The sequence below is a fragment of the Pongo pygmaeus genome, chromosome 8, assembly GCF_028885625.2.
Source record: "Pongo pygmaeus isolate AG05252 chromosome 8, NHGRI_mPonPyg2-v2.0_pri, whole genome shotgun sequence".
Taxonomy (NCBI): Eukaryota; Metazoa; Chordata; class Mammalia; order Primates; family Hominidae; genus Pongo; species Pongo pygmaeus.
The window spans coordinates 131,549,019-131,576,163 of NC_072381.2; the positions used below are offsets into that span (position 1 = coordinate 131,549,019).

Sequence of the window (27,145 nt, forward strand, 5' to 3'; positions counted from 1 at the left end):
GCAGAGGTGAAGGTCAAAGTGGCTTTACTGCCATTCCATGCCAATTTCCTCCTTTATATGATCTACTGCACTTTAAATAGTTTTTAAAAAGTGGATTGGCCAAAATTAAGGTTTATGAACCGCCTGACCTTTGGGAGGGCACATCTATTCCTGCACTACTTACTGAGTACTTGTAACATGCCAGGGTCTAGGACACAGCCGTGTTGGGGCACCCAGTCCCTGCCTTCCTGGAACTCCCAGTCTAGCAGACAGGAAGGGGAAGGCAAGGCCACCTCCATGCACCTGACCTTCTGGGTGTTAGACCTATACATTGCAGGCACCTCGTAGAATGAGGTACGGCAGTTACCAAGGCGTGGGCAAGGAAGGATAGGGGCCTTAAGACAGGGACGTAAACACATATTTACAAAGCACCTGCTATGCTACCGGAACTGCAATGTGTGAGAAAATGCATGACAGCACGTGGCTGAGCCAGATGGCGAGGAGGTGGGGACACCAGGGGAGGCTTCTTGGAGGAGGAAGCAGTGTTTGACTTGGGCCTTGAGGGAAGAGTGGATCTTCCAAAGCCAAAAGGGAGAGCAGGGAGTAGTGTGTCCCCGGCAGAGGGGCAGCACCATACATGTGGGGGCATGCTCTGGAAACAGCCAGAAAAGCAGCGTGGCGGGAATAGGGTGGTTTCCTCAGGAGGTGGATGGTGGGACTGAAAAAGAAGATTGGATCCAAATTATGCAAGAGGTTTAGCAGAAAAAAAAATGGAACGGGGGTCAGCCAGGCTTGGGTTTAAGATCTAGTTTTGCCCACTATCACTGAGAGGCCGTGAGGAAGTCACTTTTGTGGTCTCTGCTTTTTACCTGTAAACCAAGGAGCATGAGACCTGCTCGTGGCTTGTGTGAGCTTCCCATGAGGACAAGGAAAGGCGTGGTGCCAATTCAGGAGAGGCCCCCGTCCGCAGCTGGGATGAGGAAGGGGAATGAGCTGGGTCAGTACCTGGTGATATGGGGATGGGGCAAAGGGCTTTGCGAGGGTGGCGATTTCAAGGTGCAAACTGCGTGACAGCAATGCTGGGGGTTGGGGAACGAACTCCAGGCCCCTGAGGATGCCATGCCTTAGTTGGCTGCTCAGGTGACAATAACATCTGCCCCATTCTCATGAAAACAAGAATTGTAACAATGAAGAAAAATAAAGTATGACCTACTGCAACTATCATCAGCACCCCACGGAGTGGGTACGCATGTCAGTGTGTGGTGTACGTGTGGGAATGTGTGCAAGTGGGCGCCTGTGCATGTGTGAGGACACCTTGTGCTCAGGTGTCACCAACCCCATTTAAAAAGGAAATAACTATGATTACAACCAGTTTCTAGTGTACGATCTGATCCAGATACCACTTCCTCATCTAGCAAGTGAGCTTGGCTTGGGTCTTTTAAAGCACAGGTAAGCCCTTAAGAAATTCAGCTTCAGTCGAACCTCTGTGCCTGCAGGTGACGAAGACTTGGGGCTCATTCCAACACCAAGAGCCCACGAGACTCCTCCTGCCACGAGTCAGAGCTGAGAGGGCGGGGCAAGAGAACCAGAAAAATTAGGGAAAGACAACCTTTTCCCTCCAGGAGCTCATGCTCCAGCCAGGAGCTGAAGCAGCGGGAACGTGGCATTTAGGAACAAACTCAGAAGATGGGTGCATGGCTGTTTTGATGCCCCAGCAGGAGCATGACAGGGCTGGACGTCTGTCCCATTACAAAGTACAGTAGGTCAGTTCCTCTGGGCCAGGAGCTGGATTCTCTTCCTATCTCAGTGACAGTTTGATGTCTGTGCCCCGCATAGTTGCGGATTATCTGAAGATCATGGCAGTGCCTCCAGGCTCCTTGGTTGGCAGGAATGAGAGCACCAAGCCACCAGAGCAAATTGGGAACCAGAATGTAAAAAGGGGGAGGAGAATCACAAACACTTCACCGAAACGGTATTAACTGGGAGTTGCGCATCAATGGGAGACATACGATACGGGACAAAATTAACGTATAGCCTCAACTTCACATTCGACTTGGAGTCATTTCAAAGTAAGAATAAACTCCATGGCTGAACTCCTTTTTATGACCCATTTTCCATGTTGTACTTCATTCCCTCCATTCAAGAGCCATCTCCTCTTTAATGTCCCTTTCTACTGAGATCCTTGTGCTGTTTTCCTCTCTATGTGCTTTCCGCTTCAAGCTTCAAATGATGAACAACTTGTTAATTCCCTCCTTCTTCTGTGTTCTAGAACAGAGTTTTTTTCCTCCTGCTGATTTGTGATCCTGTGTTTTTGAAGCAATGTGGGATGTTTTTTCGCTGCAAAACTGGCATCTGTTGGGCTGTAATTAATGTGTTTTCTAGGACACCCTAGCTTTCCTCCACGTTCCTAGATCTTAATGTATTTTTGGAGCACACCACATTTAACACAAATTTTAATCCCCATTTTCTTTCTTAACAGCTAGCAGGCTGGGGCTACTCTAGTTGCATTTTTCTTTTTCCTTTTATTTCCAGTCTCAATTGATTCTTCTGTCAGTGAGCAGTTAATCAGATACAGCTTCCCCTCGCCCTGGTCTGATTCTTGACTTGAAAGATCATAAAGTTGACTGCACAGCTGCGGAATTTCTCTGCTGATGCGCGGTCTGCTGCTTTTGTAACAACAGCACAAAGATCTGGGAAGTCAAAATTCTCAGGAGCGCCCACAGCGAGGAGTTCATTAGACCCACACAGCGTTCCTCAGCTCCATTCCCGTTCCCTCTTGGTGGTTGACACCAGACAATGCAGCACTTACTCTTCTGACTTTTCCTGAAATCCCAGCTGCAAGGATTTCACAATATTCTTTTCTGCCAAATTATGGGTCTGTGCCTGCTCCTGGGGCTGGGGGGTGGATGTGGAGACTCAGACACTGCAGAGTCTGGCCAGCGAGGTCGTCACCACCATGCAGAAGGAACCGGCAATGCTGACAGTTGCCCTGCACCTTTGTGGGAGGCTGAAAGAACTAAGGCAGTGTGCCCGGCACACAGTGACTACAGGGCCGGCCTCGGAAGAGGGATAGAGGGTCGTGACCGAGTGGCAAGGCCAAGCCCTATGGGAGGATTTGTCTTCCTTGGATATTACTCTAGGAATACCTTCCCCAGTTGTCACTCTAATGAGTTAATATCACTGGTTTATAAGTTGTTTTATTAAGGTAAATAGGAGCTATTAGGAACTCCTTGTAGATAATCCTTTCCTCTTTGCCTATCAAGAATCTGACAGCCCTATAAAGATAACCTGAAAATTATCTGGCCAATCCTGGATGTTTCCATTGATGGCTGATCCCAGTTTTGATAATTGAGAATTTCTTCATAATTGTTGCTGGAAGAGGCCTATTTGTTTCTGAGTGTCCCTGGCTCTCAGCTGTCTTTTTTTTTTTTTTTTTTTTTTTTTGGCAAAAGCTCATTGCATTTCTTTGGTACATTCACCTTTTCCCTGCTCACTGCCTCGGGGACCCTGGGTGCAGTTTTCCCTCAACCTGGTCCAGGATATAGGGGCCCATAACCTGTTTGATCAGACTACTAAGCTCCCCACTGAGCACTCTGATTGTTTCACAGATGAGCCAGTGGCCTAGTCAGAGCCACTGGGATGTGTTTAGATGACCCCCACTGAGCTTGGGAGAGAGGCCTTTATTCTTCTTCTTGCTTTTTGAGCATGGAAGCCTCATGCCGCCAACAAAACAAAACAACAACTGCCTATTATGGACTGAGTGTTTATATACCCTGCAAATTCATATGTTAGAGCCATGACCCCCGTGTGATGGTATCAGGAGATGGGGCCTTTGGGAGCTGATTAGGCTCAGATGAGATCATGAGGGAAGCCCCATGATGGGATTCGTGCCCTTATAAGGGACACCAGAGCTTCCTCCCTCTGTACACGCACAAAGAGAGGTCATGTGAGCACACAGCAAGCTAATGACTGCTTGGAAGCCAAGAGAAGAGGCCTCAGGAGGAAAAATCAATCTTGTCAGCTCATTGATCTTGGACTTTTCAGGCTCAAGAACTGTGAGAAATAAATTTCTATGGTTTAAGACAACCAGTCTATGGTATTTTGCTATGGCAGCCCATGCTAAGATAGTGCCTGAGAATGAAAGTAACACAGAAGAAAGTAGAGGCTTGAGATAGAAAATAGACCCTGATAATATTAGCTAGGACCCTGTATCCAGCCATGCCTAGATTTTTCAGTAGCATAAGCCTATCTCCACATTATTTTTTTTCTTTAAGTCAGTTTGAATTCGTGTTTTTTTTTTTTTTTTTTTTTAGATGGAGTCTCGCTCTGTCGCCAGGTTGGAGTGCAGTGGCACAATCTCGGCTCACTGCAACCCCCCCGTCCCGGGTTCAAGCAATTCTCTGCCTCAGCCTCCCAAGTAGCTGGAACTACAGGAGCATGCCACCACGCCCAGCTAATTTTTGTATTTTTAGTAGAGGTGGGTTTTCATCACATTGGCCAGAATGGTCTCGATCTCTTGACCTCATGATCCGCCCGCCTCGGCCTCCCAAAGTGCTAGGATTACAGGCGTGAGCCACCTCACTCCCGGGCAGCTTTTCTCTTCTTTACACACATTGACTTTAATGCCAAATTGAAGGCTGAAAATATCCAGCCTTCAACACATGACCTTTGAAGAAAGAGGTCCACCTTTCAGGCCCTAGAGAGGCACAATAGTAAAGTGTGGATTTCCCTTTCCAAGTGTGTGTGGCCCTTACCACCATGGTCTTGTGTGTCTCTGCCCTGGTCTCTACAGGAGCAGCAAAGCTTTGCAAGGAATTATCCCAGGAGCGCTGCATGAACACACCTCCCCAACTAGTCCAGTCCCAGAATCAAAGAACAAAGACTGTCTCATGATGCTCACTAGAGGTGGGCACAGAGCTTGGCTTTCCTAGAGGTCACTGCATTTGTTTACTGTTTCTCCCCTGGCACCCAACATAGGGGAGAAACAAACTCAAACTTTGTTTGAACGTGCAAACTTCCCACCATGCAAACTGGGCCTCAGAGAGGCCCAGTGACCTGTCCATTGTCACACAGCTAATTCACCACCCTGACTATCATGTTCTAGGGTGAGAACATCTACCTGGGGTCCCAGAGTACCCATTTTGAATTGGTCACTCACCTTCACCTCAGATGCCACCAGGTCTGACCCCATTTCACCCCCAACCCTGCTCATCTCTGTCTCCTCCAGGAATTCAAGCACTGGTTTTCCATGAAAACTGGCCCCTTATCCCCCACAACTCTTTAATCCACTACTGTCCCTATCCCCACTCCCTTTTCCCTAACCCTTCCCACTGTGCTCTTGGGGCTCATGGTCCATCCTCAAATCTTCTCCTAATCCAAATCTCTTCCAGAATATTCCTCTTACCTCCTTCCCCTAGCTGAATCCTGGCTGATTCCACTGATATCATCTCCCCTGCAGCCTCTCAGGATGATACTTCATTACTTAAAATTTCTCCCTCATGTACCTCAGCTTCTTGGTGGTGAACAGTTGTCATCTTTGCTCTAAATTGTCACTTCCAAACTCTCCTCCTTCACCTCCTGAGTACCCACCCCGCATTCTGGGCGTGTATGTGTATTGGAGTCCCTGCCTGGTAGTGGGTTTTGCTGCATCTTTAGTAGGTCCTTTCATGTACTCACACCCCATGCTTCCTCAGGAAAGTGAGTTTAAGACACAGATCACTAACAAAATTTAGAGTTGCCGGCCTCTCTAATACCCTTGGAAAAGTCTCTCAACTCTCACAAAAGTTGCCCCCTTTGACCAGGCCCGCCCCACCACCTCTTACCAGAGTTACTGTGAAGACACCTACCCAAACCTCCGCTTCTGTGCCCATTCCCTACAGTCTATTTCCAGCCTGGCAGCTGGAGTGCCCCTGTAAAAATGTGAAGTCAGACCACATCACTTCAGCTCCAAGCTCCCTGGCACCCATCACTGGGGGGAGGCCAAAGGACATCTGATTACCTTCATGACCCCTGGTGATCCTACCTTTCCACTTCCCTTCTGACCTCATTTCTTTCTGCTGCCTCCCTGTCCCTGTCCACTCCAGTTATCCTGGCCACCTCGCTGCTCTGGGAATATCCCAGGCATCTTTCTGCTTCAGGAACTTTGCACATGCTCTTCTCTCTGATATGCTACCTACATCATCTAAAGGGCTCACCTCACCTCCTTCCGAACCTCCCTGACTACCTGTTGCCTTTCCTGTCCTCCATCTCAGCTTTGTCTTTCTCCATGATCCTTGACATCATGTATCTTACTCTATGTCCATTGTCTGTTCCTTCCACTAGGAAGTGCTCCAGGAAGAACACGTTTTGTTCAGTGCCGTGTCCCCAGAACCTAGAACAGAACTGGGAATGAGGAAGCACTCAAGGAATGTTTTCTGAATGAATGAATAACTGGAGAGAAGCAAATTCAAACCACAAGGCACCTCCTTCACTTTTCAGAGTAGCAGACATCTTAAAGTTCAATTGTGTTGCATAAATAGGACATAAAAACGCTTTTAAAAAATGCAGTTATGCAGAAATGTGTGTGTGCATGCAAGTGGGTGTGTTCGCTCAATGATTTGGGTCTGTATCTGCTGACTTGGAGAGACAGACAGGGTTGGGTGACAAAAGAAAGCCGTAGAATGATGTATATGATGTGACTCTATGTTTGTAAAAATAAACAAATACACACCCCAATCTCTGACTATGTGTTTACATGCACAAGGGATGAGAAAGCTGGGAGGGGAATTCCCAGTTTGCATTTTTATCTGAGTGGGACTGGAATGGGATGAACGAGGAAGAGGAATAGCTTTGTGTACATATTTTTAGGTACATGAAAGGACCAATGCTGGTAAATACTTAGAGATAAATCAGATGTATTGAGCAATGGGGAAGATGGGAGCAAATAGAACTCTCATTCTCTGCTGGCTGGAGTAGAAGTGAGGGCAGCAAAGAAAAAACTGGTAGGTGTGTTGTTGTTGTGTGTGTCACATGCGTATTCTCATCCTCCATGATCCCACACAGAACCTGCAAAGACGTCACAGGAACTGCTGATGTGCAGAATGTGATTCTGCTTTTTAACTCAAGCAGGTATATCCTTCCAGGGCCTTCTCTCTCTTCCCTCCCATGGAATCATGCTTTGGTGCCTTGGGCCAAAGTTACCCAGGACTCTGAGGATACAAACATTTAGTTCACAAACTCAATAAGCAAATCCAGTAAAAAGGCTGAAACAGCTGGAAATTTATCAAACAAAATGATTTTCCTGGGGAGCACATAAGGGCCACCTGATGGCTAATAACTGTGATGTGGAAGGAAGCGGGCTGTGAGTAACACCTGGGGTTGACTTGTCTAGCATGGGAAGGTGATTGTTTCCTGCAGCATGCCCATAGCATAGCAGCAAACCCCCTACCAATCCATGCCTCTGTTCAACTCACCTTGGTCATTGTTAAATTAGTTTCTTTACTTTGTTTCCTAATAAGAGGAGGCCCTTTAAGATTTACATTAAGCCAGCAGCTTCAACATTAGTACTTAATGTTCTATCTTTTAGCACTGGGAATTATAAAGCATCAGAGCCACATAAATGGAAAATAATTCACAAAATGCTTGGATGTTGAAACTCAACCAGTTCAGTCGCTCTTACCCCACCAGGCCTGAGGATGGCACTGAAAGAGGGGGCATGAACACGAGGCTAAGATCCTGGGTGGCCATGCTCTTGTAAGCAGTGGAGCGAGGGCCTCCGTGTTCTCTTGCCTAGGTGGAGGTGTAGCTGAGCTGGGAGCCCCCATCACTCACTGTCAGTGCTTTAGTACAAGCAGGAAAAGACAGAGGTTGCCTGCAGTAGATGGCGGAAGACTAGAGTCACCACGGTCATGGCCACTTACCTGAGACCAGAACAGGTGCTGAGACTGACCGTTGAATCAGAATATCCCTGTACACGTCCATGGTAGTAACAGTGACCCTAAAGGGGAGGAGGAGAGAATCCCATTTCAGTTATAACATATTTTTGCCCACTTATAATAAATCAACTGCCTCTAATCCTCTCCACTTATTTTTAGCTATAGAATTTTCTTTTGCATAAAATATTGTTCTACAGCTTTAATATTTAATGCAAAGCCCAACACGACCCAGCCAGGGTCTATGTCGGGAATCTCTGATTTACTTAGAGATTACCAATAGCGGTTTTTAAATGAACTCTAGTTTCACTCTTGTCTCTCTGGCACCCTACAGGAAAGCCCTGATACAGAACATTTTACAAAATCCAGCAGCAAAACAAATCACATTGACATCGCCATTTTACCCTCATGTAAATTATCTTTTGTAATGAGATGAAGAACTGTAGGGGGTTTTTAAGCACACTGTGAAATGTAATAAAACAAGGCCTAAATCTGTGGCTTATGAAAACAGGAAAGCAGATGAGAGGAAGTGGGGGTGAAGAAGGAAGGAGGGGACCTCACTGAATTACCCAATTGAGAGCTGAAAGTCTATCTCAGCAGGAAAGAAAAATAGGAAGGTCTTCTAAGTCTAAGACAAAAGTTCCCGTGTGTCATGCCTGCAATATTCTATTCTTTGATAATGTCACAGCTTACAAAAAGAAACCACAGCACAGACACTTCCTTAGTGAAGACAGATATCAGTCCGGAATCAAGGTTAATTTTATCACTGAGCAAAGGTTATGCTGCAGCCCCAATTAAGTGGCAGACTGGCAAGAAGTGGCTGAGTATACTCAGTACTCCTCACTCAGATCCTCTGGATGCCAGCTGGGTGCAGGTCTCTGCAGAGAAAGGTACATGCATCTTCTTTGGGTTTCCTCTGAGAAGCTCCTCTTTCGAGCAGCTCAGGTGTTAGTCTGTCTCCACTGCACCCTCCTTAGCGCATAGCTCCTTCACACATGACAACAGTCATGCACTTTGTCCAGGGCAGAGCTTGGTGTCCAGTCATTCTGCCCAACAAAACCCACCTTGACTTTGCTAAGAAAAAGCACCAGATGCAATTGAGTAATGAAGAAAACCAGACACCACCATGGGCAATGGGCTAAGATGATCTCTTGGTCTCAACGTAGATGACAAAATTCTCAGATCATCTAAAAGGTGATGAAAGGAGGGTGATGGGGTTAAGGGGTTGCAGGGACATTTATTATTCTGTTGAGCTTTTTCATATTAATTTTAGAAGTTCTTTATATACTCAGGATATTAATACTCTGCCTGTTATTACATGGGAAATGTCTTTTAACTTTGCTTATGATATTTTTTGTTCAGAGTTTCCAGTGTATATCAATCTAAATGCATTTGTCTCTCTCTTCATGCATTTTTTATATAGCTCAAGGTGGCTGTTTTCAGGGTCACAGATATGTTCTTCTTTATTTTCTTCTATCTTTATAGTCTTACAATTAGCTCCTTTAATCCATCTGGAATTAATTTTTGTGGGAGTGTGAGGTTCAATGCTAACTTTCCCCTACAAATGAGAGCCAGCTGTGCTTTGCTGCCATTTTTCCTTTTCTCACTGATGTGACATGCTACCTTGGCATATATCAAAGGCCCACAATATGTTTGTGGCGCCACTTTTGTACTCTCTGTGCTAGCCCACTGAGACAGACATCCATTTGTCTGTTTCTGTGCCAATTCCACACTGTTCCAATGACTATTGCTCTATACTCTATTTTGATAATCAGGTAGAGTTAAGTTGTCCTTTAAAATTAAGATTAAATTCACTTGCCATAAAACTCACCTTTTAAAAGCATATATAATCAGTGAGTTTTGTTGTGTATTCACAATATTATATACTCATCACCACTAATTGATTCTAAAACATTTCTGTCACCTCAGAAAGAAACCTCATATTCATTAGCAGTCACTTTCCATTCCCTGCTCCTCCATCTCTGGCAACCATTAACCTGCTTTCTATCTCTATGGATTTGCCTGTTCTGTTATTTTATAGAAATGGAGTCATACAATATGTGCCTTCTGTGACTGGCTTCTTTCACTTAAGCATGGTGTTTTCAAGTTCATTCATACTGAGGCATGCATTAGAATGTCATTCCTTTTCTACGGCTGAATCACCTTCTGCCATGTGGATGAAAACATATTTTGCTTATCCAAGTGTTGAGCACATGAGTTGTTTCTACTTTTTGACTATTATGAGTAATGTTACTATGAACACGTGTGTACACATTTTTGTAAGGATTTGTTTTCAGTTCTCTTGGATATGCACTATGAGTAGACACATGGGTCTAAAAGTAAAGTTGCTGGTTATATGGAAACTCAATGTTTAACTTCTAAAGTACTGCCAAACTGTTTTGCCAAGAGCTGAACCATTTTACATTCCTGTGAGCATTACATGAGGGCTCGAATTTCCCCACATATTCACCAACACTTGTTGTTGTTTATCTTTTCAATTATAGCCATCCTAGTGGATATAAAGTGGTATTTCAATGTGGTTTTGGTTTTAATTTTCTTAATCACTAACGATGTTGGGCATCTTTTTATGTGCCTATTGTCCATTTTTATATCTTCTTTGAAGAAATGTCTACTCAAATCCTTGCTTATTTGTAAATTGGATTTTGGTGTTTTTATTGTTGAGTTAGAAGAGTTCTTCATATATTTTCAGCACTAGACCCTTATTAGATATATGATTTACAGATTTTTTTCCCATTTTATGGGTTGTCCTTTTCTTAATTTTTATTTTATTTATTTATTTATTTTGAGACAGAGCCTTGCTCTGTCACCTAGGCTGGAGTGCAGCGGAACGATCTCGGCTCATTGCAACCTCTGCTTCCCGGGTTCAAATGATTTTCCTGCCTCAGCCACTGGAGTAGCTGGGATTACAGGCACATGCCATCACACCCAGCTAATTTTTGTAGTGATGGAATTTCACCATATTGGCCAGGCTGGTCTTGAACTACTGACCTCAAGCAATCTGCCTGCCTTGGCCTCCCAAAGTGCTGGGATTACAGGCATGAGCCATCAGGACTGGCCCCTTTTACTTTCTTGATTGTATCTTCTGAAGCTCAAAGTTTTTGATTTTGATGAGGTCTTATCTATTTTTTCCTTTGGCTACTTATGCTTCTGGTACCATATCTAAGAAACCATTACCTAACCTAAGGTCATAAAGATCTACACGTATCTTTTTTTTTTTTTTTTTTTTTTTTTTTTTTTTTTTTTTAAGAGTTGTATGGGTTTAGCTATTATATTTAGATCTTTAACCATCTTGAATTAATTTTTGTATGTAGCTTGAAGTACAAGTCCAACTTCATTCTTCGGCATGTGGACAGCTAGTTGTTCCAGAACCATTTGTTGAAACACCTACTCTTTTTTCTATTGAATTGTCTTGGTGACTTTCTCCAAATCATTTTCTTTTGGTACCATTCTTTTCTCAAAAGTTTCTAGGTTATCATTCCCTATTTTCTCTTCAGATGAATTATAGAATCCAATTTTAAGCTACACAATAATCAGATCTCAGTTTGTATTACACTGAAGTACAGGTCAGTTTGGGAAGAACTTATATTTTCACAATAAACAGTTTGCCTATTCATGTACATGGCAGGCCTCTTCTTTTAATAAGGTCATTTTTATGTCCTTTAGTCTAGTTTTAGATTTTTTTTTCCACGTGGCTGTTGGAAAATTTTTGTTAAGCTTATGTATAGGTATTGTGTAGATTTTTTGATATCATAAATAAGTTCTTTTTTTCCTATTTTGTCTTACATATATTTATTTTTAATGTAAAGGAAAGCTTTTGATTTTGTAAGTTGGTCTTATATTGGGCACTTTTGCCACACCATCTTATCAGTTTATCAGTTTGTAGCGTATCTTTTTTCTATGTTGCTGATTATATCAACTGCAAACAATGAAAGTACTGTGGGCTCCTTTTTGGAAACTTCATACAACACTGAAGAGTGAAATGGCTAGGTACGCAGGGGCCATGGCAGGAGAGGACTTGCCTACAGAGGGAAAGCATGTGCAATGATAGTGGGCACTGGGGGTGGGGAGTGGCATTCAGGGGTGGGGTTACTTCTGCTGGGCTGGAAGGTTCAGATGCAGGAGTGTAGCTCTCACAGTGCCCTGTTCCTCCCCAGAGAAGCTGCCATCTTCAATAAGCATGTGGCTTAGGAAAGGATGCATCAGGCTTCCACCCAGGCCGTCGGGGAGGGCAAACCTCGCTGCCAGGTCACCTCCTTAGCTTTTGTATGACATGTATTTTGAATGGCTCCAGGGTCCTCTCACTCTAGATAACTCTTAGTTGGGTATGTAGGGGAAGCATGATAATTCTCTGACTACGAGGGGGTTATATAATTGGATCATAATGCTCTGGGGCATCAGGGGGATCCTAGTACCTTCCCAGGCAGGGCTTCACTGGTAGGGATTTTAGCCCTGGGCACACGGCAGGCATCAAAGCGGAAGACGATGCAGAGAGTGAAAGGTTAGCAGCTGCTGTTAGGATTTCGGCTGCTTAAGGTAACCAGAATCACTGGATTTTGACTGTCACAGATCTTTGGGGTCACATATGGTTACAGAATTTCCCCCATTTTAGAGGAATGTGAAATGCTGCTCTAAGTAGCTAAATACTGTTTAAAAAATTGAAAACCAAATGGTGACAATAATTTTAATTACTGACCTCTGAAATTTCAAGCTCATTTATACTCAATCTCAATTTGTTTTTAATAGATTATTTATTAAATGTACTTTCAAATTAAATACACAGAAATATAAGCTCGTTAGAGCATGAGCTTAGAACAAATTAGTATCATATTAATTTCCAGTTCAACAACTCAGTTGAAGTATTGCTTATGAGGGAGGAGGGGGGTGGATTTTAGCTCTCATAAACTGTTGCTTAAAGTAAACAATCTCACTTCTCTCAGTCATTAGTAGAGTTAACAACTGATTTCCAGCTTTAACACCACTTTTGTATCACCTTCAGACAGTTGACTAACAAGTCCATTGTTCATTCCTGACAGTGATTAACTTCTTAGATTACTGACCATAACTATGAGAACTCCAAATTCTAGATTTTCCAAGGCAATGACAATTTCAAGAAATATAATTTTTTCAATATGTCTCATTAAATGTTTAAACAAATGTGATTTAGTTTTTATAACATAAGTCAAATACATAGATAATTTCACAACTCAGCAAGACATGGTTGTCACACCACGCATCACATGGTTGGTTGGGAAATTTGATTATGGGGAGTGGAGGAGATGCAGTCTTCAACCCCTGGGGGTGGTGGTTGACCCTCTTAGCCAGTGACAAAGGCAGAGAGAGAGGAGCACAGGCTACATCACCACTAGTGGCCAGCAGTGGCCGCTCAAGACAATCTCCAGGTGAGCATGTGCCCTGCCCAAGGGTGCACCTCTGTGTGCACTGATGCTAAGAGGCGGGCACCAACTAGGCCTTGTGGGTTCACAAACACTTGGTTTTTGGGTCTGAATATGCACACCAGAAAGAGACCCAGCAGGGAGCCATCATACCTAAGAGGGTCTTGCTCCCCAGGGCCCCCTGACCTGTTGATCACCGCATGGCCCTTACCAGCCAGCTGTGGCCACAGCCCTCTGCAGACCTTCCAACACTGCATCCCTGTTCCTCTCTCTGATTGCCTCAAGGGCGCCAAACTGTATAGCTTCTTTCTTTTCCTCACCCTTATGTCTCTAAAGACATTGCCAAACAAGACATGGTCCCACTAGGCCAGGCCGTCTTTGCCTAGTTCTGTTGATCCAAGACATTCTATTTCTACCAACAAAACACAACACAGAAAAAGAGCCCCAAACATGCATAACCACGAAATTATATCTTTTCCTTTTCAAAAACCTCTAACCATGTATTTTATATACTTATTACTTAACCTAATGCATTTTCCCACTCCAGTAGAACAACTTTTCCTTCTGTTTAATACTATCAATCAAATATAATGGTGGGTAAGAGGAAGATGGAATAAGAACTCTTGAACTTGAAAATTGGTAGCCCTCAACTCTACGCCATGTGGGAAGTAAAATCAAACGTCTGTTATCCAACTCTCAGTGGACTAGAAGGAAAGGCATTTTATATGCTTAAGTGGTAACAAAGATGGCTTGACCTTGTGATTAGAAAGGAATGCTACCAGACAAAGTCTGTTAGGGAGTATACCAAATGAAAATTATTCTGAATGCCTTCTTTAGGGGAATTTTGTAGGGTCTTCCCAGACTCCTTGCCATATGCAATGTGCCAAACTATCTTGACTTAGTGCTTGAATCACACAATGTTCTAGGCAAAAGGAAGCTTTGGACCATCTAAGGCCAACCTTTCTCTTTTAGCCAGCCTCTTCCCTGAATAGATGGGGAAACCAAGACCTAAATAACGATCAAAGGTCACAGAGCTGGTTAATGGTAGGGCAGGAACTAAAATCCAGGCCTCTCAACTCTAGGCCAGACACTTCTCTCCATACCTGGCTGTCAGAAACATGCATTTCTGTCAGAAACAGAGTTTCTCTCTCTTTTAGAAAAGAAAAGCTGCCGAGACCAGCTCAGTCGGGGAGATCCTAACCCAGCAGTGCTAGAGGAATTAAAGACACACACACAGAAATACAGAGGAGTGGAGTGGGAAATCAGGGGTCTCACAGCCTTCAGAGCTGAGAGCCCCGAACAGAGATTTACCCACGTATTTACTGACAGCAAGCCAGTGATATGCATTGTTTCCATAGATTATAGATTAACTAAAAGTATTCCTTATGGGAAATGAAGGGATGGGTTGAAATAAAGGGATGGGTTGGGCTAGTTATCTGCAGCAGGAGCGTGTCCTTAAGGCACAGATCACGCATGCTATTGTTTGTGGTTTAAGAATGCCTTTAAGCAGTTTTCCGCCCTGGGTGGGCCAGGTGTTCCTTACCCTCATGCTGGTAAACCCACAACCTTCCAGCGTGGGTGTCATGGCCATCACGAACATGTCACAGTGCTGCAGAGATTTCGTTTATGGCCAGTTTTGGGGCCAGTTTATGGCCAGATTTGGGGTGGCCTGTTCCCAACAAAAAGCTATCACCTAAAATCCATACATGGGCGGAATGCTTTTCTTGAGTACCGCAGAGCCTCATTACAGTGTCACTCATGGCATCATAAGAAGGTGAAGTCATTTCCAAACTCAAAGAAAAGGCCATAAATAGGAGGGGTCCAAGGGTGGGTGAGCGTATATGCGTATGGGTGTATGTGTGTCTATAGGTGTGTATGTGTGTATATGTGGGCATGTGTGTATATTTGTGTGTGTGCATGTGCATGGGTGTGTATGTATATGCGGTATGTGGGTGTGGATGTGTATATATGCATGTGTGCATGTGTATATATGCATGTGTGTATATCAGTGTGCATGTGTATATCTGCATGTGTATATATGTATGTGTATATATGGTGTGTGTGTGTATATGTATGTGTGTATGGTGTGTGTGTATCTGTGTGGATGTGGGTGTGCATGTGTGTATATAGGTATGCATGTGTGTATATGTGTGTGCATGTGGGTGTGCATGTGTGTATATGGTGTGCACATGCGTGTATGTGTACATGTGTATATGGTGTGCATGTGTGTATATGTATGTTTGTATATGGTGTGCATATGTGGGCATGTGTGTATATGTATGTGTGTATATGGTATGCATGTGTGTATATGTATGTGTGTATATGGTATGCATGTGTGTATATGTATGTGTGTATATGGTGTGCATGTGTGTATATGTGGGCACATGTGTATATTTGTGTGCGTGTATGTGCATGTATCTGTATGTATATGGGGATGCATGGGGGTGTGTGTATACACGTATGTGTGTATATGGTGTGCATATGTGTATATGTATGTGCATATGTGGGTGTGCATGTGTGTATATGTGTGCGTGTGGGTATGCATGTGTATATGCATTGTGTGTATATGGGTGTGTATATGTGTGTGTGTTTCTGGATATGTCTATGTACATGCATGTCTGCTGCCAGCCTGCATTTCGGCATGACTGCAGTCAGGTCCTTGTTCCCTTGAACGCAAGCCCCAACATACTATATGTTTGCTTGAGACTAAAACAAGGTGACAATGCATCTGAGCAAAGAAAAAGTGACTTTGCAGCTCTGTGTGTTTCTATAACTGGGCTACATTACACTTAGTCCTGAGAGTGTGCAGGGCAGGATTGTGAAGAAATAAGTCACCACACCCATTCTCCGAGGATCTCTGCTCCCATGTCCGTAACAAGAACCATGTCTGGTTAAAAGACTATAAAGAACTAACCTCAGGGGCCACTGAAATCATTTTGCTGTGCTAGAATTCTACAGAGAGAACAAACGCTTACAAAACCACGTTCATAGTCTTTGAGATCTCCAGGCAAACTGGGCCTGGGAACAGCATGTCTGCAATAGTGAGATCACTAGATCCATCCAGAATTGGAAATCTTGGGGTTGAGTCTTGGAGTCTCAGTTTTTAATCTGTGTAATGGGACGGGCACTTAGTTGTCCAGAGTTTTGTGGATCAAATAAACATGACATGGGGACGCAATTCATAAAATGTAAGGCATTGTTACAAATCTTGAATATGAACATAAATATTTTAAACCCACTCTGCTGTAAGCTCTATTTGCCACCTGCTATTATCTTCCACACTGACCCATTGCTCAGTGTATTTTTGTTGAATGAATGAATGAATGGATGTGCATGAGAGAAATTGACCCATTAGAGAGAAGGGAGGGTTATTTGCTTATACCCTGTCACTTGGCTCTAACTCCCAACTGCAAATCTTCTTGGATATTGTGTGAAAATGCACATGACGGGGTTAGCAGGGGCAGGGGTCAGAAGACCTGTGGGGCCATTTGCAATTTGATGGAGACACACAGGCCTGAACAACTCAGTTATCAGCTGCATCCCAGCTTCTCATCTGTTCTCAGAATCTACAAGGGATTTCAGAAGGAACATATGGTACGGCGTGGGGAAGAACTGCTGTGAAATGATCACTGGCACAGCAGTGGCCATGGCTGGCTCACTTCTCCAAAGCCCTGACTGCGTGCCAGGCTCAGTGTCTGTTTCATCGTCACATCCCACAGCTGGTTAAGTGCTCGAGCTGGGATTTGAACCTAGGTAGTTGGACTCTGGCTTGTGATCCTAACCTTGGCGTATCCTGTCTCCAGACAGAGGGTCTGTCTTACAGCCTGCCCTTTCCTGACAATTTTATGGAAGAAAAGTCACCAAAACCGTGAGTTCCTCTGGGAACATGGGTTTGCCCCTTGCATTGTTTGGCTCCCAAAGCATCTCTGTTATGGGCACATCATGTCATATGTTGTTAGAATGTACATTCCCTGAGGACAGGGGCTGCTTCCTCCCTTCTGCAGACTTGCCACAGAGTATGGGATGTTTACTGGTCTGAGTTCAGTTGGGCCTTGGAGTGATGTACTTAGTGAATCCCCAGAGGCCTGTTCTGGCCTCTCCTCTCCTCATATTCCAGGACTTTGGTTCAGCTGCTCTCCCCGAAGAGCATTCTCTAGGTGTCTCCCATTGTAAATGAATGCTACCCGCTTCCCCAATCCACCCCATTGCAGTTTTTAGACTAATTCCATTACAACAAACACCATAGCCAGAAACGTATAACCGAGACTCAGTGTTTTGTTCCAAGTGAACTGGAGGCAGTGTAGCACAGAATATAGGAGCTGAGACTCTCCCATCCAAGAGCTACCCAGGCCTGATTCTGCTTAGCTTCCAAGATCAGACGAGATCAGGCTCATTCTGGGTAGGGTGGCCTTAGACTAGGAGCTCAGATTCTAGAGTCAGACTATCTGGGTTTGAATCCTTATTAACTGTGGGTGTGGCCTAGTTATTTAACCCCTCAAGGTCTCAGTATTCTCATCTGGGTATAAAGATGCAAGAATTGATTTTTGGTGAAGATCAAACAACAGAATACACGAAAAGCTCTGTGTACAGTGTCTTGCCTATTGTTGATATTTACTCAATGTTAGCTATCACATTGGACACTATCAGTAAACATTTGTTGAATGAGTGCACGAATGAATGACTGAATAAACACACGCATGTGTGAAAAGGTAGGGCTGTCACCACTGTGGAAGGTGATACTGGTCTAAGAAATTTGAATTTGACGGAGGAGGCATTGGGGGAAGCTGCTGATGATTTGGGAGGATCAAAATGTAAATGCAATCTTGTGATATAAATAGAAAGATGTTTTAGAAGAATCATTCAGGCAGGTGCGGGGTCTGGATTAAAGCTAGGTTATATTGGTAGTCAGGAGAAAAAGTCAGGTGGCTAAAACATCTTCCAGCTGTGAGGAAGGGAGAGCCTGAGCTGGTGCAGCCATGTGATGGTGGACAGGAAAGGGTGTGGAATGTGCTGTGGAGATAGGAGTCACCACGGGACTTGGGTGAAGACCCAAGGGAGAGAAGGCACCGGTGTTGAGTGCCTCGGCCAGTGGGACAGCAAAGCAGCCTGTGAGGGGGAGACAGGCAGGGAGAGCCGGTGAGTTAGGTATGTGTGGAGTACAGCAACAGTAGGGAAATTCAATCCATTCTCAATGATGTTTTAAGAAGAATATGATGATGAGCCTGGCTTGTGGAGTCCTAGTTAGGGAGGGGGAGTCAGGCTAGCAGGATTGGGGGAAAGCAAAATGAAGAAGCAGATGAGCTATAAGTCTGCCTTTCTCATGGTCCAGGACATATATCCCTCCGGTGCACATAACTCACAATCTTCCCGTGCCCAGCTATCACCAGACCCCCAGCTGACAGAAAATTGCAATATAGTTCACTGCAACCTTGGCATTATCAATATTGCACAAAGCTTTCTTCAGCACACCAGTGGCACAAGCACTATCCTATAAAATCTCCAGCAAGCCTTTGTCTCCTTGCAGTCAGCTCCTCTCTTGCTGGCCTGCCCGTTGCTCCTTTGCAATGTATTTTCCTACCATCTCTAATAAATCTCCCTTTCTTTACCACCTACAACTGTCTTGGTAAATTCTTCTTACCCCCACGCCTCTGGCCCAGATAGTCGCTGCCCACCTGCAACACTGCTTACATTGATACACTTATGACATGTGCATGATCTCTGACTTTCCCCTTCCCTCCAGAATTATCTTTTCATCTCGATTAGATGCTTTCTAACTGTAATGAACTGTGGTTAACTCCTGATAGTCAACCGCCCTGACGTGTTTAGTCCAAGCCAGTTGTAGAAGACACTATCCCTTTCTGACAATCAGTAGTTGCCATGGAAATGAATGGGATGTCACCCAAACAACACTTTTGGCCAAAATATTAGATTTTATCCTTACCTGATGGTCCAGCCTCAGTTCATCTCAGCTTGTCTCCTTCGACACCATCAAAGCAAATGCTCTCTATTTTTTCCAGTGAGAAACACACACCACAAATGAAACATTTTTGGGTCCTGATCATGTCTAAGGGTGAGACATGTTTCCTTCCTTTCATTCCATGCACCTGGCCTCTGCTGCTATCTCCTCTCACCTGGGCTTCAGGCTCTTTCACAAGAGGCCCCTACCTGACTGACAGAGCAGGTGACCCTCCCTCTCCCTTCCTGTTCCCTCTGACTATGACTTCACGCTGGAGCCAGTGGGTGCTTTTCAAAGCCCAAACATAGTCATGACACTCCTTGGGGAAGGCCTTTATTGGCTTCCTAATGTTCCCCTATCACAACCAAGGCTATCACCATGGCCTTCGGGTCCTATACGCTCTGACTTTCATCAGCTTCTAAACACTTCCTTCCCCTCCCCCGCCACCCCAGGTAAAACTCAGCATCAGCCTGGAATGTTTCTCCTCCTGTCCCCTGGTTCATGCCTCCTCAGCCTCCAGCTGTTGGTTCAAATGTTCCTTTCCCCATAAAGCCTTCCATGAACCCTCAGACCAGGTTAGGGCCCTGTGGCCTTTCCTTTGGTGCACTTAGCCCAGATGTTAATTATGTTTGTGATTACCAGGATAAGGGCAGTCTTCTTCCTCTAGCCTCCCCCCACCCATGGGCTCCCTTGTCTGTTTTTAATCCCTGCTGTATTCTCAGTGTAAGGGGGCATGTGAACAGGTCATGGTGCCTGCATAGTGCAGGTTCTTGGTTGACAACATGCATGTAACAGATGAATGTATTCCCTCCAAAGCACTGACAGCATCTAGCCTTTTTGGGGACCTCTGTCAGCCTTTCCCAGAGCTGTCTTTGGGCATGTAAACAGCAGAAATGTCACGCGGATAGTCTCCTGCAGGCCTTATTAAAAGTAACAATATAAAACATAATCTCCCCTTAGATGTGGTCAGCAAAGGATAAAGCCACAAATATTTCATCCTGTCAGGACAGTCGAGAGAAAAGATGTGATTAACTCCAAAATTAAAATCAGCCACTCTTCTGAGTTGACCAGCTTATACCAATTGTTGAGATATTTAAAGAAAAAAATAGCACTATACACTATAGCCAACAAAAAGTGGTTCTTATTTTATACATAATTTTAAATTTAGGAAAATTCACTGTGTGCTGACTTTAGCAGAAGAGGAGATGAGTCAGCAAATTTCTTTTTGTTTTCCAGCCTGATTCAATAAAAACAAAACCCTAAAAGCTGCATCTGGGTCCTCACCACGAAAAACAATGCAAGGCCTCGGACTCTCCTTAAGGGGCTCCTGCTGGAAGGACCAGCTGTTCTGGGCTGTGGGTTTTACTCAGTGAACAACATTGTTCACTCCCTGTCTTTACCGTAACAAGGCTGACTGCTTGGAAAGGCATTCAAAGGAATGGGGGAAGGGAACTGCTGGGTTAAAAGAAAAGTCACCATTTTTCTAATTATAAAAGCAACAATGTGCTTGATGCTTCTGGAGATTTGGGGGTGCCAATCAATCTATCTTTCAGTTGCTTCCCTAGTGGAGATGATCCAGAGTCAGATGAAGATCAAAATACAGCATCAGCTTAATGACTGCCAAAAAAGAGGCTTCTGGTATATTCTGGAGAGGATACTAGTTTAGGCCTAGACATTAGAGAGGCTTCCTGCAATTTCCAACTTCCATCCTCCCCATGCCCCGACCTCTTTCCCCTTCTTCCCAGCCAAAGCCTCAGGACCCATCGTGGGGAAGGTGGAGATGAGGAACACTGCTGCCTAGAGGACTCCATGGAGGGAGGGAGGGGCAAGTCTCACCCACTACTGACCTCAAGGGCTGCCCAACACAGGGGCTGCAGCCACTCCCCAGTTAGCAGGGACCAGGGATTTTCAGGGCCTGTCTCCTCCCACCCTCTTAACTATAAAGAGACAGTTCCATGGGGAGGACTGGGGGAAGAGGAGGGGAATGGAGCAGACATTCACCCTTTCACACAGTAACCACATGGAAAAGGAGGAGATGAAAAATGTGAGCTCCTGCTCCTATGCACACATCAATCAGAGAACCCAGAAAAGCACAGAGTCCCGCACCACATGGAGACAAACATTATCAACACCCTGGAGCCCTTCCATCCGGGCTGTTTACTAAGATGCCTGGATATGTAGACTTCAGCTTTTGCAATCCAAGTCCCAAACAGACCTGGCAGTTGTTGAACCCCTGTTTCTCTAGTCCTCTATTTCTTCGTCTTCTCGCTTATTGCATTTTTCCTCCCAAGTGAGAAAAAAGGGGAAAAAGTACTGTGATAGTGAATACTGAGTGTCAACTTGATTGGATTGAAGGATGCAGAGTATTATTCCTGGGTGTGTCTGTGAGGGTGTTGCCAAAGGAGATTAACATTTGAGTCAGTGGACTGGGAGAGGCCCACCCGTCCTTAGTCTGGGTGGGCACCATCTAATCAGCTGCCAGTGCGGCTAGAATAAAGCAGGCAGAGGAATGTGGAAAGACTAGACTGGCTGAGTCTTCTGGCCTTTACCTTTCTCCCGTGCTGAATGTTTCCTGCCCTTGAACACCGGACTTCAAGTTCTTCAGCTTTTGGACTCTTGGACCTACACCAGTGGTTTGCCTGGGGCTCTCAGGCCTTCAGCCACAGACTGAAGGCTGCACCATCAGCTTCCCTACTTTTGAGGTTTTGGGACTTGGACTGGCTTCCTTGCTCCTCATCTTGCAGACGGCCTATTGAGGCCTTACCTTGTGATCGTGTGAGTCTGTACTCCTTAACAAACTTCTCTTCATATATACATCTATCCTATTAGTTCTGTCCCTCAAGAGAACCCTGACTAATACTAATACAGATGCCTAAGAAAAAGAAAACTAGTAAGGGAGATTGTAACAGAATGCACAAAACTATTCAAATAACTTTGAATGCATATTTTACACATTCTAGAGATGTCTGTATTAGACAAGCACTGTTCACCATCATAGATCGTGGACATTTGGAAGACCAGAGCCTATTGTTGTGGTATTTCTAAGATCTCTCTTTTCTGTTTCTTTCTGAAATAACTATTTACACTGTAGAGATAGCCTCAGTGCTGAGTCTGAAAACATATTTTAAATGAGATCTTAGGGGGGTAAAAGACGACATAAACGTCAAATGTGAACTCATGGCCCCGCCCATCACTTATTTATAAGGTTGATCCACAGATATTTACTTTAGGACTCCAGCCTAACAGTGTCTGCAAACAGGAGGTGCTGAATAAATGTTTGCTAAGTGAATAGATGAAGAAATGAATTTTACATGGCATCACCTAAGACAATGCAATGCTAGATGGATAATTTTATTAAAAATCTGTATATGCAAGATGCTATGTGAGGCTCTATGGGGGTAGGAAAGGGATAGATAGCATTCCCCACTCACAAAACCTATTATAATCACTATAAGAAACAGTATAGGTTATCATAGAAGAAATACTATCAGTTATAATACTTTTAATCTGAAGATATTAATGGATTAAATTACCTTAGTAGATACCCTAATGTCAAACTATCCTTGCATTCCTTAGTTAAGTATAATTTGGTCAGAAGTATTTTTAAAATATGTACTGGATAGGGTTTGTAAAGTTTACTTAGGATTTTTGCAACTACGTCCATAATTGAAACTAGTCTGCAGGATTCATTTTGTGCATGCTCTTTTTCTTGTTTTAGAAGCCCCTTCCACACCCTCCTTTAAAAAAATTATTCTTTTTTTCTCAGGAACTATTTGTTTCTTATATGTTAGTTAAAACTCACCAGCTAAATCATTTGAGTCTGATCTTATTTTTGTCAGTAAATATTAAAAATACTATTAAAAATTTAATTTCTTTATATAGTTATATTTAAATTTTCCTCTTTCACCTTGAACCAGTGTTAATAATTTTACATTTCTAAGAAAATGATTAGTATTGTTCACAACATTCTTGTGATTTAAAAAATCTCTGAGTAAAAATATTTATATCCCTCTTTGCATTCTTAATATTATTTACTTGGGAATTCTTTCTTTCTTAATTTTATAAATGTTTTGTCCATTTTATGAATATTTTCAAAGCACCAGCTTTTGGTTTAATTCATCTTCTCTCTTGAGTTTTTTTTGTTTGTTTGTTTTTGGTCTTCCTTTTCATTAATTTCTGCTCATTTAAAGAATCTTCATTTCTGAGAGAGGTATATTTAAATCTCCCACTCTGTGAATGTGTCCAGACATTTTCAGTGACTTGCTTTATGAATTAAGCGTATCAATTTTATATCTAGAGACTTTTCTTTTGAGGAAAAATTGTAAAATGCGTTCAGTATTGAAAGCTTTTTTGGTAACCTTCTAGGAACCAAACAAGTTTTAGCCCATAATGTCTAATCTTTAATGGTTTTTTGTTTTGTTTCGGATTTTAAGAAATCCTTTAATTAGGAGCTGGGCTAAAGCTTAGTTCTAGATGAATCTATAATTAGATTTAAAAGTTATATCTAGATTCTATCATTTATTGCTTTATGTATTTTGAGAATTTTGCTAGCATATACAGTTTCAAAATTCTTTTACTACCTTTCTAAGTTGCTCCTTTTATCATTACAGAATTACCTCTTTTATTCCTATTAATGTCATTTTTGCCTTAAGGTCTAGCTTCTCTGATGTTACCACTATAGCAGCTTTTTTTTTTTTTTTTGGATTAAGATTTGTCTACAATATCTTTTCCCATTCCTTTTCTTTGTTCTCACAACCATTTTATATTTTGGGTGTGAATCTTGTAAAATGATGTAGCTGGATTTTATTGTAAATTCTAAGCAGATTATCTGTTTTCATTTTCACAAAGAGATTCCGTCTGTTTATATATAATGAGATTAATATGTTGACTCATTTTTATCTTACTATTTTATGTTTTTCTATTCTTTAAATAGCTATACTTAAAATTGCAGGACACACTCTTATCAAAATGTAAAGTTAATCAGCATGTCTATTATTCTCCAGTACAATACAAATTCTTAAACAATTTTAAATCTATTAGCTCATCTGGTTTTAAACTGTCCAAATTTGGTCACTGTTGTAACAGTCATTTTAAGAAGCTTATTTAAATTTATTCACACGCATTATTTTGCTTAGTAGTGCTTCTGACTTCCTGTCCTTGCTGCTGGTGATCAATTTCCTTCCTACTGAGCTATTCTTTGTTAGTTACCCTTTGGTAGATACCTTCGTTGGAATCTGAGGGTAGTAAATTCTCTCATCTTTGTATGAAAATGTCTGTTTCATTTTTATTCTTATAAAATAATTAATGAATATAGGATTGAGACTGACAATAATTTTCCCTTAGCTCTCAAGTTTTAATTGCATAGTTACTAACGAAAAGTTTGTTGTTGGTTTAGTTGTCATTATTTTGTACAAATCTCTCTTTTGCCTCAAGTGGTTTTAAGAGTTCATCTTTGGTGTTCTGCATTTTCATCATAAGCTGTCCTGGAGTATGTTTAGTTTAGTTATTCTAAGTTATCCACCTCCTTGGTGGATTTTCCTCAAGACTCATGTCTTTCCTCAATTCAGGGACAGGCTCGTCACACTCTGATTAAACACGGCTTGTTTCCTTGTGTGTTTTTAAATTTTATGTATTTTCATTGTGGGATTTCTATTAGACCCATTCTGTTCTCTTTAAATTTTTTTCTCTGATTTTTCCATTATCTCTTATGTTCTCAGAGGTCCTAATTCTTGTTTCTCTTGTCTGCTGATGCTTGCGTACAATGGCTTTTTGCATTGTGTGGCTTGTAATTTTGATCTGGGGCTCATCTTTAATATTTTTATTACTTTTTCTTCCATGAGGGCATCTCATGTTATGTTATCTGTTCATGTTATAGAAATATTCCTACAGAACTATTTTGAGTTGGCTTATGCCTGGGCCCATGGGAGTTTCACTGATGTGGGACCAGTTTTGAGGTCAATATCTTGACTGGGAATTCCATTCCTACGCTGGTATTAAAAATTTGGACACAGGCCCAGACTATTCCCAACATCCACACATGAGACTAACTGGGGTTTCAATGTCTTCATTTTTTATGAAATCTTTTTTCAATCCAAGACACCTGGCAAACAATTCTTCCTCCCAGCTCCCATCCCTGGATTGGAAGAGTTCTTTTTGTCTCTTTTTCACAGAGGAAAGCAGCTTTCCTGGGGATCTGGCTTTTGTGGGATTCTCAGCTGCAGGCGGTTACTTCTCTTTTCCCAAACCCAAGCACCAGGCCCTCTTTCTGGATCTTGAATAGCCCTTTGGGTCTTTGAATAGCCCTTTGGTGAGCCCCAACTCACCAGCCAGTGCTCAGGAATAACATCCCCTCTTTGTTTCTGCCTCTTGGGGATTTTGCTGACTCTCTTTTGAGCTTGACCAGGCATTAGCAAAAATTCTTAAATGTTTATATTTTATCCAGGATTTCCATGTGTTTTCTTTGGACTGGGAGAGCTATAGCAGCTCATTCCACCAAGTTCCTGGAAGGCTGCAGGTATCAGCTTGTAAGTGCCAAGTGTCAAACAAGTGATAAAGAAAAGTGTTGGTGTCAAGCAGAGAAGGGAGGAATCACTGCAGACAATAACGGCTACTTGACAAGCTTCAATGATAAGGGATAAGCATAAAGCCTGCCTCTAGCTCATCCTTTTTAAAATAAATACCTACAGCTCTTTAAAACAAGTAATCTTCCTCCTTCCCGGAGGGCAGCGACTCTGTCCTATTCTCTCTGAATCCCCATATTCACATGTGGGACAGATCACGGAGAATACACAGTAAACATTTGCTAAAGCAACAAATGAAGTGAGCATTTTGTCCAGGACACAGCTAAAAGTTCAAATACCAGAAACACGGCCTGAGAGGGGATATATGTCATGTTACAGTAACACCCACGATATAGAATCATATCCACATTGTGGATACATTCAGAATAGGTTAAGCAGAATCAGTTTTCTTTTAAAGTTCTTTAAGGCACCTCAGAGTTTAATGTAGCCAAGTTCAGTCCAGGCATGGCTGCCTTCCAAGCCATCTCTAACTGGCTAGGTTTTCTAAAAAGGATTTGCCCAAATGAGCATCCATAGTCCTTGGAAGGTAGTTTCAAGGTTCAGCTCTGCCATAAAGCCATTCATTCCCTCAAGGGCTGTCTGCGCACATACCTGGCCAAGGCTGGTGTTTTGGAGTTACAATGGAACGCCTACCACTAAGGGACACACCAGCGCTTCTTGGTGGGGAGCCTAAGTTAAGAATCTGGGCATGTGATTTTGCTCCGAATAAAATCGCTACAAAGTTTAAGCACAGATCCAATGGTGTAAGATTATGGTGATCCAATGTGCCAGAATTACCGTGTAATTTCGAGCGCGGGAGACATCAGTACCGTCTTGCAGATAGTGGGTTTCCGTGAAACTGCTGGCAATGAGACCTCTGCGGAAAAATAAAAACACCATAAAAAGATGAGTGCAGAATTGCATTGATACGTTGTTGTGAATGACTAGGCTATAGGGTAGCAAGATTGTGACCTCCTTTTTTTTTTTTAACAGATAATCCAAGCAGGCTCCCATTAGGGCCTTCCCGGTTTAGGTTCTCCAGGGAGAATTCAGAGGAGACTCAGACAACAGAGTCAGATATGCGTCCTCGGAACAATAGCCCACACACTCAACGTTGAACCCTCCCTCTCTCCCTTTCTCCCACATTCCTTCATGTGCACACTAGGTGCACACACTTGCAAACACACACATGTGTGCACACACATATACTCTTCCATGAATAGTACAGGCAGATTTCCAATTCGGGAAAATCTCCCGCGTGGAAGTCACAGTCTCCGCCAACTGGAATCAATGGTTGAACCACCCGCTGGGAAAATCATTCGGATC

At 43.1% G+C, this 27,145-nt stretch overlaps 1 protein-coding gene across 1 annotated transcript in view; it reads right to left on the reverse strand.

The window, feature by feature from the left end:
* The window catches only part of ADAM12 (ADAM metallopeptidase domain 12), a 374,252-nt gene that overhangs the window by 113,930 nt on the left and 233,177 nt on the right, over positions 1–27,145 (reverse strand). The window contains exons 4-5 of the mRNA XM_054436011.2: positions 26,618–26,696; positions 7,878–7,954 (exon numbers count right to left, since the gene is read on the reverse strand). Of these exons, the coding sequence (XP_054291986.1) occupies positions 7,878–7,954; positions 26,618–26,696 (156 nt within the window). The remainder of the gene's footprint in view (positions 1–7,877; positions 7,955–26,617; positions 26,697–27,145) is intronic.